Here is a 17,511-nt window from a genome sequence, read left to right as displayed (position 1 = left end):
CTGTATAACTGCTTTTCATCTTCACTACACTCATTTCAACCAGACTCCATGACTAATATTTTTCATCACAGTTTCCCATATAAACTGTTTTATCTTCTCATCTCCGATGAGAAGATAAAACAGTCACAACACAACTTATTATCATGTATCAATAGTATTATATGCTAAACATCATACAAGGATTTCAGCACTAAGTAAATTTCAAGTGTCAAATCAAGCATTTCCTTTAATTAGCATTACCTCATTAATTATCATGACATTTGTATCACTTACCATTACCTCAGCAGTTATCAAATCTTTTATTTCCATCAGCAACATCTAATATTTTCTTGCTCAAGAACATGTTTGTGCATTGAGCTTTTTTTTTTTTTCCTATCAAATCTGCACACCTCTCATTTTAGTTTCATGGCTTCTCTACATCACATTTCTGCATCATTACACCATCATTGACTTTCTCTATACAGCATTCGTTATACAGCACTTACTGAATGACTGCCAAAACTTAAAGAACCTTAAAGTACTCTTCGCATGTTTGGAAGAGTTCCAGTCACACAGTTTTACTAGATAAGGTGGAATCAAAAGCTTTTTGTCTCATTAACTCCCCTCCTCTGACTGTCTTCAGCCTCTTTCTCACCGCCGAAATGTTGCATCTCTTTCTATCTTTTATCGCTATTTTCATGCTCACTGTTCTACTGATCTTGCTAACTGCATGCCTCCCCTCCTCCTGCGGTCTCGCTGCACAAGGCTTTCTTCTTCCTCTCATCCCTATTCTGTCCAGCTCTCTAACGCAAGAGTTAACCAGTACTCTCAATTATCCATACCTTTCACTGGTAAACTATGGAACTCCCTCCCTCCATCTGTATTTCCGAATTCCTACGACTTGTCTTCTTTTAAGAGGGAGGTATCGAGGCATTTGCTCCCTAATTTTGGCTGATGCTATTCCACTTTTTAGAGACCCAGCACTCAAGTGGGTCTAATCTTTTCTTTTTTTTTTGCCTTTGGTTGGCATTCTTCTCTACATAATAAAAAAAAAAAAACAGGAACACCTATCCTTTCCTGATGTCCTGGTTGTTGACTAGATACAGACTCAAGAATCTTCTCTGGTTCTGGGAGAAACATTTCTCTACAGGACATGAGGTACTCCTCTTTATGAAGAAAACTGGTCTCATCCACAAACTAAAATTTCAAATATTCTAAATAATTTTTTACGAAATTATCTTGCCAGATTTTTTTTTTTTTTTTTTTTTTTTTTTTTCATATATTGATTGTACCAATGGACTGTATTGTTAAGGTGCCAAAATTTCAGTCATCAATCAACCTACATCCTCAATTTCCCGTGAAAATATTTTAATGATGTTCACTTAAACATTCACTAACTTTTTTCTTTTATGTGAATGTATGTCATAACAACAAAATGACTATAACAAATTTATTTAAAGACTTTACTAACTTCATTAAGCAAGCATCCTTGTAAATCTTCCCACAGCACCACCTGGCAAATCGTAACACACAAATACTTACTATGTGCAGCATTGACTTGTGAGACCTTACGTTTTGTCTCCTTATCATCAGATATAATCTTCCCAAGGATGGCACTGAATCTTGTGTCCCGACTCCTGTCTTTTTTGTGCAGCTGCCCTATGCACACCTCCTCTACTTGCTTGGCACATGACTTGTGAATGTTCATCTCACAATCTGGAATTTAAGATAAACATAATATTAGCTTTGATGAATTTGCCAGACAGAGAAGTCATGATTCTCTAAGGCTTGCTCCACATAAGCGGGTCTTTACTCCCCACAGTTTAGAAATTAATGAAATTCAGTGAGACCTTTTAAACATTGGCCATGTAGCTTAATTCCTGTGCAGCACAGATTTACTGACCACACTGCTTTTTCCAAAGTAGCATTCATTTTTCATCTTAAACAAACTACAGCAAACAGACGAGAATCTTGTGCACTGCTCAGTGTTGCCAACCAATAACAGCTCTTCCCTATACATACACTAAAATTACCCAACCTAACATTTGCCTTCAGCACCTACGATGTAAATGCTCATATACTCCATAGTAATTTCTATTTTATTCTATGGAAGATGAGCCATTATTTCCCAAATTCTGGTAAAACAGACAAAGTAATACATCAAATTCATATTGCAGATCCTTCTAGAACAGTTATACATATTGTGCCACTAAGAAAAATAAATCTTCCTTCTAAAAGAATATCCAATGCACTTTTGTTGACCATAATTCATATATAGTTAATGTATGTATGTATGTATGTATGTATGTGTGTATTCACCTAGTTGTATTCACCTTGTTGTAATTTTACAGGGCCTGGGTATCATACTCGTGTGGCCCCGTCTCCATATCTACACACATCCAACTTTCCTTTAAAACTATGCACACTCCTTGCTGACACCACTTCCTCACCTCGTGTGTGTGTGTGTGTGTGTGTGTGTGTGTGTGTGTGTGTGTGTGTGTGTGTGTGTGTGTGTGTGTGTGTGTGTGTGTGTGTGTGTATTTACCTAGTTGTATTTACCTAGTTGTAGTTTTACAGGACCTGGGCTTTATGCTCGTGTGGCCCCGTCTCCATATCTACACTTATCCAATTTCTCTTTAAAACTATGCACACTCTTTGCTGACACCACTTCCTCACTCAAACTGTTCCAAGTCTCAACACATCTTTATGGAAACTATATTTTTAACATCTCTCAGACATCTTCCTTCTCAGTTTCTTACTATGCGATCTTGTGCTTCTAATGTCATATTCTTCTCTCAGGATTAGTTTCTCATTATCCACTTGATCCATTCCGTTAATCAATTTATAAACTTGTATCAGATCCCTCTCTCTTCTCTGTTCCAGGGTTGGTAGATCCATAGCTTTTAGTCTCTCCTCATATGTCATCCCTTTAAATTCTGGAACCATTCTTGTAGCCATTTTTGTAGTCTCTCCAATTTCTTTATGTGTTTCTTTTATGGGGGTCCACACAACTCCTGCATATTCCAATCTAGGTCTTATTTTAGTACTTATCAATTTCTTCATCATTTCTTTGTCCATATAGTGAAATGCTAATCCAATATTCCTTAGCAAATTATATGTCTCTGAAAATTCTATCAATATGGCTTACCGGTTGATTGTTTTCTTCCATTGTCACTCCCAAGTCCTTTTCCTTTTTACTTTTTCTAGTTCTACTCCATCTCCCATCTTATAGATTCCCACTGGTCGTCTTTCACTTTTTCCCATTTCCATGACATGGCTTTTGTCCACATTGAATTCCATCTCCCATTTTTTACTCCATTTCCAGATCTTGTTTAAGTCTTCCTGCAGTATTTCACAATCCTCTTTTGTTTAATGACTCTGCACAGTTTCGCATCATCCGCAAACAGATTTATGTAGCTGTTCACTCCTCTGGCATGTCATTTATATATAGAGAAAAGTATTGGTGCCAATACTGACCCTGTGGCACTCCGCTGTCTACTGCTCTCCACTTGGACTTCATATCTTTAACTACCATCCTTATTTCTCTCCCTTCAAGTAATTTTCATCCATCTCAATGTGCTTCCTTTTAAGCCACCCTTCTCCTCTAACTTCCATAGTAATCTTTCATGTGACACTTTATCAAACACCTTTTTTAAATCTAAATAAATGCAGTCAATCCATCCCTCTCTCTCTCTCTTGTACTTTATCAACTATTCTAGAGTAGAAACTCAATAAATTTGTTACACATGACCGACCTTTTCTAAAACCAAATTGGCTATTTGATAATAATTTGTTGTCTTCAAGAAACTCAATCCATTGTTTCTTTATTATTCTTTTCACACATCTTGCTTATTACACTAGTTAGTGATACCGGTCTGTAATTTAAAGGTTCTTCCTTCCTTCCACTCTTATATATGGGAACCACCTCAGCTCTTTTCCATTCTACTGGTACTGTTCCATTTTCTATTGAGCATTTTATGATGTATATAGGACTTGCTAGTTCTTCTCTACATTCTTTCAGTATTCTGCCTGAGACTTCATCCGGTCCCATTGCCTTCTCCTCATCTAATTCCGTCATCAACTCTTTTATTTCAAGCTTGGTTACTTTAATCTCTTTCATATAGACTGTCTCTATTACCCTGTAGTCTTTCAAATTTGGATTCCTTAGTAAAGACCTCCTGAAATTTACTATTTAACAGTTCTGCCATACTTTTTGGGTCTTCCACCATCCCATTCTCTCCTTTTAACCTTTCTATTGTTTCTTTTTCTTATTTTTCCATTTATGAATCTGTAGAACAATTTCGGTTGTTCCTTACATTTTTTGACAATGTCCTTTTCATAGTTCTTTCTTCTTCCTTTCTCACCTTAGCATATTCATTTCTTGCTGTTTTGAAGTTTTCCTTATTTTCTGGATTTCTGTTTCTTCTCCACCTTTTCCATGCTCCATCTCTTTTCTCCTTTGCCCTAGCACATCTTGCATTAAACCAATCTTTCTTTCCTTCTTCTTTAGGTCTATATTTTGGGACATATTCCTGACTCCTGTTTTGTATATTTCCAAAAATAAGTTATACTTCTCTTGAACCGTCTCTGAGTTTTCCATCTCCTCCCAGTTTACGTTTTAAAATAGTTCTTGAGGTTCACAATATCAGCCCTTCTGTAATTTAATCGGTCTCCTTTGTATGATTCATCTCTTTCCCTCTTCTATATCCATTTTTAATATTACATGGTCACTCTTTCCCAATGGGCACTTATGTCTTATATCATCGTTCATTTGTATATCCCTTGTAAAAACTAGGTCCAATCTCGCTGGCTCATCGTTTCCTCTGAATCTTGTGTTTTCCTTTACTCTTTGGACCATCATATTATCTATCATTAGGTTCAGGAATCTATCTCCCAGGCTTCTTCCCCCATACCACTTTCATAATTTTCCCAGTCCACCTCCTTACAGTTGAAATCTCCTACTAATATCACTTTTCTCCTTTCTTTAATGATTCTTGTAAGACTCCTTATTGTGTCATCTATCATGTCTTTATATTCTTGATTGGTCCATGAATTTGTTTTTGGTGGCACATATGTTCCAATGATTGTTAACTAATTTTTTATTAATATGGATCTTAATATACAATACTTCTGCTTTTCCTTCCCCACACTCCACTTGATTTACCATGATCTCCTTCCTTATCATCATCATGACTTCTCCTCCTTTACCCACTCTGTCTCTCCTCCATATATTATACCTTTTATCTATGTCTATTTTTATTGCCTCATTTAACTTTGTTTCCACCAGGCATACAATATCTGGTTCTTCTTTCTTTATGTAATCTCTTATAAAACTAGATAAAACCCCATCTATGTTCGTATACATAATTTTTAATCTCTTGTTCTTATCATTTTTAGTTAAACTTGCTCCATTTTTTACTCTTCCTTCTCTTTTACATACCATTTCCTTATCCTGTCTCCTATAATTCTCCAAAAAAAATGCCTTCTTTTCCTCCCCAGACCTTTCATTATTTTTTTCTCTTGCTTCTGCCACCAGTTCGTTGTCTCTTCCTTTCCTCCTCGTTTCTATTTTTCTTTATATATATATATCTTTGCAACCTTCTGTTTCTCTGAGTTTTGTTTTTCTATATAGTATATCTTCTGCTGCTGCTTTTGATTTTAGTAATATCTTTTTCATTATCGCGTCTATCACTGCCTCCTTCTTGATATGGTCCCATTCTATGGATTTCTTCTACTTCCTCTTCTAAGTTCTGTCTATCCTCGTCATTTAGATGTTTTAGTAGGTCTTTTACTGATTTCATTTCGTCCTTTTCCCTTCTTGATCTATATTTAAATTTTTTTCTTTCAGGCCAAAAATAATTACACTTTTTTTTCCGCAATTTCTCTTACTAAATTTTCTTTTTTCTTCACGACTCCTATCATTGTTTGTCATATTTTCATCTCTTTCTTTTAACTGTTCTTGAAATACTTCCTGAAATGATTCCTTGTCTTCTTTTTTAATCACGTCCTGTGTGTGTGTGTGTGTGTGTGTGTGTGTGTGTGTGTGTGTGTGTGTGTGTGTGTGTGTGTGTATTTACCTAATTGTATTTACCTAATTGTAACATACGGGAAAAGAGCTATGCTCGTGTTGTCCCGTCTCCATATCTATTAATGTCCAGCTTTTTCTTAAAATCATGAATATTCCTTGCGTTGACCACTTCCACGTCTAAACTATTCCATGCTTCCACCCTTCTATGAGGGAAGCTATATTTTTTCACATCTCTCCTATAAGTGGCCATTTTTAGTTTTTTCCCATGCCCTCTCGACATTCTTCCATTCCACATACACAGATCTTCCCTATCCATTTTTTCCATGCCAATCATCACTCTGTATATTGCTATCAGGTCTCCCTTTCTTCTGTTTTCCAGGGTTGGAAGTTGCATTCTTTTCAGTCTGTCTTCATAAGTCAAATCTCTTAAGTCAGGCACCATTTTGTTGCAGCCCTCTGTACTTTCTCTAGTTTCCTTATGTGTTTCTTTAAGTTCGAGCCCACTGTATTGTTGCATATTCAAGCCTCGGTCTTATCATTGCAGTAATTATTTTCTTCATCATTTCTTCATCTAGATATACGAACGCCACTCTTATGTTCCTCAATAAGTTCAATACTTCTCCAATTATTTTGTTTATATGTCTCTCTGGCGATAGGTCATTGGTAATTGTCACCCCAAGGTCTTTTTCTTCATGACTGGTTTTATGTCTTCATTTCCTATCTTGTACATACTCCTGATTCTTCTTTCACTCTTGCCAAACTCTATTTTCTTGCATTTTGTCGTGTTGAACTCCATTTGCCATGTACAGCTCCATTTCCATATTCTGTCCAAGTCTTCCTGGAGTAGTTCGCAATCTTTGTCACATCTCACTTTTCTTAACAATTTTGCATCGCCTGCAAATAGGCTCACATAACTGGACACCCCATCCACCATGTCATTTATGTAGACTGCGAACATTACTGGTGCCAACACTGATCCCTGTGGAACTCCACTCTCCACCAATCCCCATTCTGATGGTCTGTCCTTAATTATTGTTCTCATTTCTCTTCCTACCAAAAGTCTTCCATCCATTTTAGTAAACTGCCATGCACTCCTCCTACCATTTCAAGTTTCCAGATCAGTCTCTGGTGTGGTACCTTATCAAAGGCCTTTTTAAATCCAGATATATTCCATCAGCCCAACCATCTCTTTCCTGTATTACATCTATCACCCTCGAATAGTAACATATCAGGTTTGTCGTGCATGAACGCCTTTTCTAAAACCAAATTGACACTCACAAAGTATGTCATTTTTCTCCAAGAAGTCTGTCCATCTATCTTCACCACCCTCTCACACATCTTAGCTACCACACTTGTAAGTGACACTGGTCTATAGTTCAATGGGTCTCTCTTGTTACCTGATTTATAGATTGGGACAATGTTAGCTCTTTTCCAGTCTTGGGGCACTACACCTTCCCTTAATGAGGCATCAATTACTTCACAAACTTTTTCTGCCAATTGCTCCCTGCATTCTCTTAAAATCCATCCTGATACCCCATCAGGTCCCACAGCTTTTCTCACTTCTAAACTCCCCATCATGTTCTTGATCTCCTCCACAGTTACTTGAAACTCCTTCATAATCCCTTTCTGTTCCATTACCAGTGGTTTGTCAAAAGCAGTCTCCTTTGTGAATACCTTCCGAAAGCATCCATTCATAGCCTCTGCCATTTCCTGGGATCTTCACTGTATACTCCATTTACTTCTAAACTTTCAATACTTTCTATTTTTGATGTTGTTGTTCACATGTCTGTAAAAAGCCTTGGTTGGTCTTTACATTTATCAATTATATCCTTTTCTTGTTTCTTTCTTTCTTCTCTTCTAATCAACACATATTCATTTCTTGCTCTTTTGTAACTTTCCCACTGCTTAATCCGTCTTTTCCTTCTCCACCTCTTCCATGCATCCTCTTTTCTTGTTCTAGCCTTTTCACATCTATCGTTAAACCAGTCCTGCTTTCCAACTTCTCTATGTTGTCTTATTGGTACAAATTTTTTCTCACCTTCTTTGTATATTTTTATAAATTCCTTCCACTTTTCATTTGCTCCCTTAGCACTCTTGAATTTCATCCAATTTGTCTCTTGAAAGAATTTCTTTAGGTTTCCAAAATCTGTCTTGGCATAATTCCATCTTCCCACTTTATATTCTTCATTTCTTCTAGATTTCTCTTCGTCTATCACCTTGAACTCCAAAACTGCATGATCACTCTTTGCTAAAGGGCACTCCACCCTCATCTCCTCAATGACCATTGGCTCTGTACTAAAGACCAAGTCCAGTCTTGACGATGCTCCTCTCCTCCAAACCTAGTATCTTCTTTGACCCACTGAGTTAACACATTTTCCATTGCCAGTGTCAATAGTGTATTTCCCATGTTGTCTCTGATCCTTCCATTGACCAGTCCTCCCAACACACCTCTTTACAATTAAAATCTCCCATCATTATAGTTCGTTCACAGCCACCCAACATTTCTTCCAGACATGTTCCTGTATCACTTATCATTTCTTCATATTCCTGTACTGACCATGCATTTGTCTTAGGTGGTACGTACACCACTATGTAGTGCCTCTTTTTCCTTCATTAGTTTCTGCTCTGATCTTTAGCACTTCTGCCTTTCCCATACCTTTTTTCACTTGATCCACCTTTATATCTTTTTTAACCAGCAACATCACTCCTCCTCCCATCTTACCTACTCTATTTCTTTTCCAAACGTTATATTTCCTTCTCCAACCTTCATCAGGTCTTCTCCTCTCTCAGTTTTGTTTCAGTAAGACCCACAATATCTGGGTTCTTGTCCTCAAGTAATCGTTGAGTTCTAAAATCGATATATCACTCCATTTATGTTGGAATACATTACATTTCGCTCATATGTAAGTTTCTTTAGTCCTTTCTTGCTGTACTTTTCTGGGTTATGAACCACTTCCTCAGTCTCATATCCAAGATTCTCCAGAAAACTCTTTCTTCTCTTCTTCTGTCCTCTCTTCATTTTTTTTCAAAGCCTCCTTTCTCAACTCATTTAACATTTCTCTTTCCTTTTCACCGAGATCTCTTCTCAACCAAATCTTCCTTGTTGTTTCCTGCTGGGCTAGCCTCCATGACTTCTCCACCAATTCATCTACATCCTTTTGTGACTTAAGTTTGATTCTTATTGGCCTCATACCTTCTCTTGTGAACTTTCCAATTCTATGGAAGTCCTCTATTTCTTGTACTAGGTCTTTTCCCTCCTCTTGCACCACATTAATGATATTATTTATCACCTTTTTTATGTTTTTCTCTCTCTCCATTTTACTCGGTGTCTTATCCTCCTCCACACCAAATATCACCACACATCTCTTTTTGTCTACAGTTTCCCTCACCAATGTCTCATTTGACTTAATAACCTTCACCACTTTCTCAGCTATCTTCTCTTCTATGATCTGTTGATGTGTGTGTGTGTGTGTGTGTGTGTGTTATCCAATTTTTCCTTAAAACTAAGCACACTCTTTGCTGACACCACTTCCTCACTCAAATTATTCCAAGTCTCAACACATCTTTGCAGGAAACTATATTTTTTAACATCTCTCAGACATCTTCCCTTCCTGAGTTTTTTACTATGCTATCTTGTGCTTCGAATGTCATATTCTTCTCTCAGGACTAGTTTCTCATTGTCCACTTGATCCATTCCGTTAATCAATTTATAAACTTGTGTGTGTGTGTGTGTGTGTGTGTATTTACCTAGTTGTATTTACCTAGTTGTAGTTTTACAGGGCCTGGGCTTTATGCTTGTGTGGCCCCGTCTCCATATCTACACTTATCCAATTTTTCTTTAAAACTATGTACACTCTTTGCTGACACCACTTCCTCACTCAAACTGTTCCAAGTCTCAACACATCTTTGCGGGAAACTAAATTTTTCAACATCTCTCAGACATCTTCCCTTCCTTAGTTTCTTACTATGCAATCTTGTGCTTCTAAAGTCATATTCTTCTCTCAGGATCAGTTTCTCATTATCCACTTCATCCATTCCGTTAATCAATTTATAAACTTGTATCAGATCCTCTCTCTCTCTCTGCTCCAAGGTTGGTAGATCCATAGCCTTTAGTCTCTCCTCATATGTCATCCCTTTAAATTCTGGAACCATTCTTGTAGCCATTTTTGTAGTCTCTAATTTTCTTATGTGTTTCTTTTATGGGGAGTCCACACAACTCCTGCATATTCCAATCTAGGTCTTATTTTAGTACTTATCAATTTCTTCATCATTTCCTTGTCCATATAGTGAAATGCTACTCCAATATTCCTTAGCAAATTATACGTCTCTCTGAAAATTCTATCAATATGGCTTACCGGTTGATTATTTTCTTCCATTGTCACTCCCAAGTCCTTTTCCTTTTTACTTTTTCTAGTTCTACTCCATCTCCCATCTTATAGATTCCCACTGGTCGTCTTTCACTTTTTCCCATTTCCATGACATGGCTTTTGTCCACATTGAATTCCATCTCCCATTTTTGCTCCATTTCCAGATCTTGTTTAAGTCTTCCTGTAGTATTTCACAATCCTCTTTTGTTTAATGACTCTGCACAGTTTCGCATCGTCCGCAAACAGATTTATGTAGCTGTTCACTCCTCTGGCATGTCATTTATATATACGAGAAAAGTATTGGTGCCAATACTGACCCTGTGGCACTCCGCTGTCTACTGTTCTCCACTTGGACTTCATATCTTTAACTATCGTCCTTATTTCTCTCCCCACAAAGTAATTCTTCATCCATCTCTATGTGTTTCCTTTTTAAGCCACCCTTCTCCTCTAACTTCCATAGTAATCTTTCATGTGGCACTTTATCAAAAGCCTTTTTAGATCTAAATAAATACAGTCAACCCATCCTCTCTCTCTTGTACTTTATCAACTATTCTAGAGTACAAACTCAATAAATTTGTTACACATGACCGACCTTTTCTAAAACCAAATTGGCTATTTGATAATATTTTGTTGTCTTCAAGAAACTCAATCCATTGCTTCTTTATTACTTTTTCACACATCTTGCATATTACACTAGTTAGTGATACCGGTCTGTAATTTAAAGGTTCTTCCTTCCTTCCGCTCTTATATATGGGAACCACCTCAGCTCTTTTCCACTCCACTGGCACTGTTCCATTTTCTATTGAGCATTTTATGATGTTGTATATTGGACTTGCTAGTTCTTCCCTACATTCTTTCAGTATTCTGCCTGAGACTTCATCCGGTCCCATTGCCTTTTCCTCATCTAATTCCGTCATCAACTTTTTATTTCAAGCTTGGTTACTTTAATCTCTTTCATATAGACAGTCTCTATTACCCTGTGGTCTTTCAAATTTGGATTCCTTAGTAAAGACCTCATGAAATTTACTATTTAACAGTTCTGCCATACTTTTGGGTCTTCCACCATTCCGTTTTCTCCTTTTAACCTTTCTATTGTTTCTTTTTGTCTTATTTTTCCATTTATGAATCTGTAGAACAATTTTGGTTGTTCCTTACATTTTTCAACAATGTCCTTTTCATAGTTCTTTTCTTCTTCCTTTCTCACCTTAGCATATTCATTTCTTGCTGTTTTGAAGTTTTCCTTATTTTCTGGATTTCTGTTTCTTCTCCACCTTTTCCATGCTCCATCTCGTTTCTCCTTTGCCCTAGCACATCTTGCATTAAACCAATCTTTCTTTCCTTCTTCTTTAGGTCTATATTTCAGAACATATTCCCTGACCCCAGTTTTGTATATTTCCAAAAATAAGTTATATTTCTCTTGAACCATTAATGAGTTTTCCATCTCCATCCAGTTTACGTTTTTAAAATAGTGTGTGTGTGTGTGTGTGTGTGTGTGTGTGTGTGTGTGTGTGTGTGTGTGTGTGTGTGTGTGTGTGTGTGTGTGTGTGTATATATATATATATATATATATATATATATATATATATATATATATATATATATATATATATATATATATATATATATATATATATATATATATATATATATATATATATATATATATATATATATATATATATATATATACACACACACATACAGTGGACCCTCAGAACTTGAACACAATGCATTCCAGAGGCAGTTCGAGGACTGAATTGGTCACAGTCCAAAACTGTTTTTTTCCATATTGTAAATACTTTTAATCCATTCCAAAACTTCTGATTCTTTGCTAAGAAAATAAACATTGAACTAAAATTGATTTGATCTATCTTTTGGTAGCAGGTTTATAGCACACACAGATGGTGCTAATGGAGTTACACAAGAAGGAAATCACTTACTTATAAGACTTGACCTCTGTTCTCCTCTCTCCTCTTACCTAATTAAAACTTCATATCTTCTATGAATAATGTCTACATCATCAAGTAATGGGTTGTCAATGAACTTTTCTGCAATGAGAAAAGTAGCTATTTTCCTGTGGACAGCCATTTTTGTATACTCCAGCTGATCGTCTGTCCTAACTGGTAGGCACCCACATCTCAACAGATCTTGCAATCCTAACAATTTTTGACTCCAGCAATTGAGTCTGCTTAGATACTAAAAAAAATCCTTTGGCAACATTGGTTGCTTTGATAATATCTTTGTTTTTAATTATGGTAATAATGGTAGACTTAGCCACAGTGACTACACCTGCCATAATAAACATATATGCACAACTGATGCTTTTCAACCTTCATCAGCCAGTGTCAGCTGGTCAAGGTCCTAATTTTGGTCGATCTCCAAGGGTATTATTTATTGAAATTTTTGGATTAAGTCCAAATTTTACAAGGTTCGAATAGTTCAAGGTTCAAGGGTTAACTGCATGTATGTATGTATGTATGTATATGTAAATATGTGTAAGAGTATGTGTGTGTGTATATATATATATATATATATATATATATATATATATATATATATATATATATATATATTTTTTTTTTTTTTTTTTTTTTTTTTTTTTTAAGGTCAGAAATGAGAATACAGAGTCTTCCAGACATTATTTACCTATTAATTTCATTGACTTTTTGACATACACTCTCTCTCTCTCTCTCTCTCTCTCTCTCTCTCTCTCTCTCTCTCTCTCTCTCTCTTTTTTTCTTTCCAAAATTTATGTCACCCTTCCAAAACTTTACATTGCCCTAGATTTTGCTCAGAATTTGTAAAGTTACCCTGATGCCCTGAAAACCAGGATTATTAGTTCAAAAATCCTGAGCATAAAGGGATCATCCTATGGTTGGGAACACTGGCACTACTGCAAACGAACCATGCAAGAAATAACACTTGTGAAAACATGCAAGGTCATACTACTGCATAGGAAAAATGCTCTTGTGAAGTGAGCTCCAAGTTATTGTATCTTCAAATATGCCTGCAAATGTTCAATATTCCATAAAGCAAAATACCCAAATGCACAAACTTTGTTGTCCTACTCTCCCTCCTGAAATATACTTGACACTAAATTTTAAAAGAAGTTTTTAAATATTTTATGGGCTCATCAACAATTCAAATGAAAGAATTATTATCAACATTAAATTTAGTCTCATGACAAAAATATGTCAGGTAGACAGACAGACTGCGCACCATGTAATACTTCAACAGAATGGTGGCCAAACTAGAGACCATTTCTACTTTTAAAGGTGTCTTCTCAAAGAACATCAGCAAAGTATGAAACATAAAAATACACATTACACACCTAAATGTAGTTAACCCAGTAAAAGGACTGTTATTCATGTGAATTTTCTATGTATCTCAATTTCAGGTGCAACCATAACCATCCCATTATCATTTGAAATTTTTATCTAATTCAAATTCATAAACTTATCTTTGCTTAGAAACATCTTGATCTAAATCATTACCGAGCACTATAATAATGGACTTGAACATGATGATCTTTGAATGTGACAACCAACCATCCATTCCATTATGGTTCTTACCATCCCATGGTACAGTCAGTTTAGTCAGGTAACACTGACCAGTGTTGGCAATGCAAACCACCGGTCACTAAAAATTATGAGCAGAAGGCTAAAAACCATTAACCATGTATTTTTTTCACTTTATGCCTACTCCAAAGTTGGAAAATTTCAAACTTGAGTCTCTATAATAATTAAATGATACGAAATAAGTAGTAGTATGAAACTGTGTTGTGAAAAAATATTGAAAGAAATAAGAATGAGAGGATGTGTGGAATAGTGTGTGCGGTTATTACTCAAAACAAACACCTAATGCCAATTGTACAGGCAATCATACATAACTCATATCATGGCAACCTTTCTCTTACATATGCAGAATGTATTACAACTTTATTTTTCCTTGCATTAGGTCAAGATGCTTATGCTACCAGCACTTACTGGCACACTGGTAGCCCTGGGGAGCAATACCCCAGATAATGAGGCCACAGTGGTTGCAATAGGTCACACTATAGTATGTGTGTTGATTGAAGTGGTGGTCCCGAAACACTTGCTGCAACACAAATGAAAATATAAGGCTAGTATGATAAAACAGTTACAAATCTATGATAATACATTTCATATTTGACTAACATTAATTTCTTTAAATTTCTTTATTTAATGATACACAAGTACCTAATCCATAAATATGACAGGCCACTTAAAGCCTGTATGGAGCTTTGTGCCTCGTTAATCAAGAACAATCAGTATATACAAAACCCATTCATGTGATCTTTCTGTTCCTACACAAACTAAATTCTTACACTAAATCTGACAAACTTGTTTACTTGATTTCTACTACATAATCCAAGCATTTCCTTCCCATACATTTTACTTCCACATACCCTTTACAATCATGAGCTATTGTTTAAATACATTTACTTATATAGTGGAGTAAGTGACAAAACACAGTCACTATAAACTACAACTGCAATAATGCACTGATATTTTAATAAATATTTAACAACAAACCAATATTGGAAAAACAAACTCACCATTCATACAAGCACTGGAATCTTAATAAAACTTCAATTGGAATAACAAAGCAAAACTGACAAGACAAACTTGCCATTCCTACAAGAACTGAAATTCTAATAAAGATGGAATTCCTTATTTTTGTGAGCAATGAAATTTCAATAAATATGTTTATAAACATACACTCAATGTATAAGAATATAGAAAGAAATGAGGCCCACAAGGTTAATTCAAATCATTCACTCACACCTAATCAGTAGTACAGTGAAGCCCCAGTTTTTTGCTGTACATTTTTTTTTTTTTTTCCCATTGGAACCTAACAATTTCTACAATGCAGGAATCTCAATTTATCGTGAAAAAATCAGATGCCATATCTGATACAATACAAGTTGAGAAAATCTCTAGACAACATACAGAAATATCATAAATATAATGAAAACCTCAATCCAAACAACTACCCATCACTATTTTCTTCAAGAAAACTCCATTTACACATCTAGCAGCAGCAGAAGTCTATATAAAAGTAATGTAGCCTACTTTACAGATGAAAATTGATGACCATCAATGCCTACTCTCCACCATAACACCTATCCAACCATCAGCTTCCCCTCACCACCACAACTATCTACCAGCTCACTGATCATCACCTGCTGGCTCAAAGTGAGAAAACTGTGTGTCTTCATTACACCATCACGCCTGAACTATTTAAATGTATATGGCAATCAACAATACTTTTCAATACAATCATTCATGATATAACAGTAAAAATTTACTTCTAAGAACTTTTTAAGCTGATAATTGCACACCAAGGGTAAAAAGGCTGGAACAATATTGTGCTGTTTCCAAATAAATAGTGACAATTAATAGGCATTTTATGGATAACATCAATACAGCATGGATGTTAGTACTTCATGGGTACCACTTGAACATAATTCAATGATAAACAGTGGCATTAACTGTAGTCATTTTCAATCATTTAAGCTTACTACAGTGCTTTATTTTGCTGGCCTGAAGATAACCCACACATCTTTCAATGATTGTGTTGCTGCTGCTTACCTTCTTGTTGCCCCTAAAGATCTTAGTTCTGAGGGGTCGCTCCTTGCTCACATAGAGAGGGCACCGGTCTATGAGTTGCTGGGCCTGCTGACTGCGCACCATGTAATACTTCAACAGAATGGTGGCCAAACTAGAGACAGTGACCAGCATTTGGTCAGTAGCATTCTTCAAATCATCACTGTTGACCAAGAAAAAGAAATGCTATTAACTTTAAAATGTGACATTCTTAGCAAAAATTGTTCCTCTGTATAATCAGTCTTTATGTACAGCTATAAGCTATGTATATTTTTTGTTATAAATTATGTTAGTTAATCTCTTCCATAAATAAAAATTGGTGTCCTCTGCCAGATCACATACCCTCTTTTGAATACTTGCTTTCTTTTATATTATATTCATTGTTAATGCTGGGATGTAGGCCTATCAACTCTTTTAGCTTATAATTTCTATGGATAAGTGTCAACTAGCACCACATTTAGCTCAACTATAAATGTAATCATGCGGATCACTCAAGAGCTCTGTAGATAATTAAGAAGTCTTGTTTAGGGATCCTTAACCTCCTCATATTTACACAATAATACTTTACATAAACTAATTATTATGATAATCTCTAAATGAAAAGAGACTTTCTAAAAAACACGAGTGAAATAAAATACTTAGCTAACAACTTTTTCATCTAGTATGAAAAAAACACATGCTAGTACATAAGATACAACTAAGACAAAATAAAGAACATTCATACATTAAAATTCACAATGCTACTTACGACACACTCTCCAGACAAGGCACAAGAAGATGCTCTACAATCTGTAATTCTTTGGCTTTATTATATTTGCTTTCTTCGAGAAGGTGGTCAGCTGGCCCAAATATAGAGCCCAAACCAGCACTACGCTTGTTGCGAAAGTCTGCCAACTGCTCGTTTAGGTCTTCTCGGCACCTCATGCGGGCCTTCCAGAAAACCTGCAAGTAACCATTGCATCAAAGAGAGTGGTTTCCATTCCAGAAAACCTGCAAGTAACCATTGCATCAAAGAGAGTGGTTTCAGTTGCATGTAGGAACTGAGTGATAGAGATGTGACTGGATAAAAAAAACTGGATAAAGGTACAGGTGAAAATAGGACCCAATGATCCTAGCTTAGACTCTAAATACCATATATGCCAGAGTATAAGAAGAATTTTTTTGCCAATTTTTAGGCTCCGAAATCAAGGAGTCATCTTAAAATACAACCCTTAAACACTGTGATGAACATTAAGGGCCACGGTACCTTGGAATTTATACTGCAGCCACACACATGCATAATATATATATATATATATATATATATATATATATATATATATATATATATATATATATATATATATATATATATATACAGTAAGGTCTCGGTTTACGTCAGAGTTACGTTCCTGAAACATGACGTAAGTCGATTTTGTACGTAACTCGAGTTTCCGTACATTTCAAAGCATATTTTCGAGTGTTCAACCAATCATTGTTTATGGTCATTCAGGTAAGTTAAAGGTTA

The 17,511-nt window shown here is 35.7% G+C and overlaps 1 protein-coding gene across 1 annotated transcript in view; it reads right to left on the bottom strand.

Annotated features, from left to right (window-relative positions):
* The window catches only part of LOC123506796 (rho guanine nucleotide exchange factor 11-like), a gene marked incomplete in the record, with an annotated part of 643,649 nt that overhangs the window by 505,796 nt on the left and 120,342 nt on the right, over nucleotides 1-17,511 (bottom strand). The window contains 4 exon segments of the mRNA XM_045259143.1: nucleotides 1,522-1,695; nucleotides 14,361-14,472; nucleotides 15,990-16,167; nucleotides 16,753-16,946. Coding sequence (XP_045115078.1) covers nucleotides 1,522-1,695; nucleotides 14,361-14,472; nucleotides 15,990-16,167; nucleotides 16,753-16,946 — 658 coding nt within the window.

The sequence above is a fragment of the Portunus trituberculatus genome, chromosome 20, assembly GCF_017591435.1.
Source record: "Portunus trituberculatus isolate SZX2019 chromosome 20, ASM1759143v1, whole genome shotgun sequence".
Lineage (NCBI taxonomy): Eukaryota > Metazoa > Arthropoda > Malacostraca > Decapoda > Portunidae > Portunus > Portunus trituberculatus.
The sequence above is the reverse complement of the archived record's forward strand: the minus strand, read 5'-3'. Positions and strand labels throughout refer to the sequence as shown.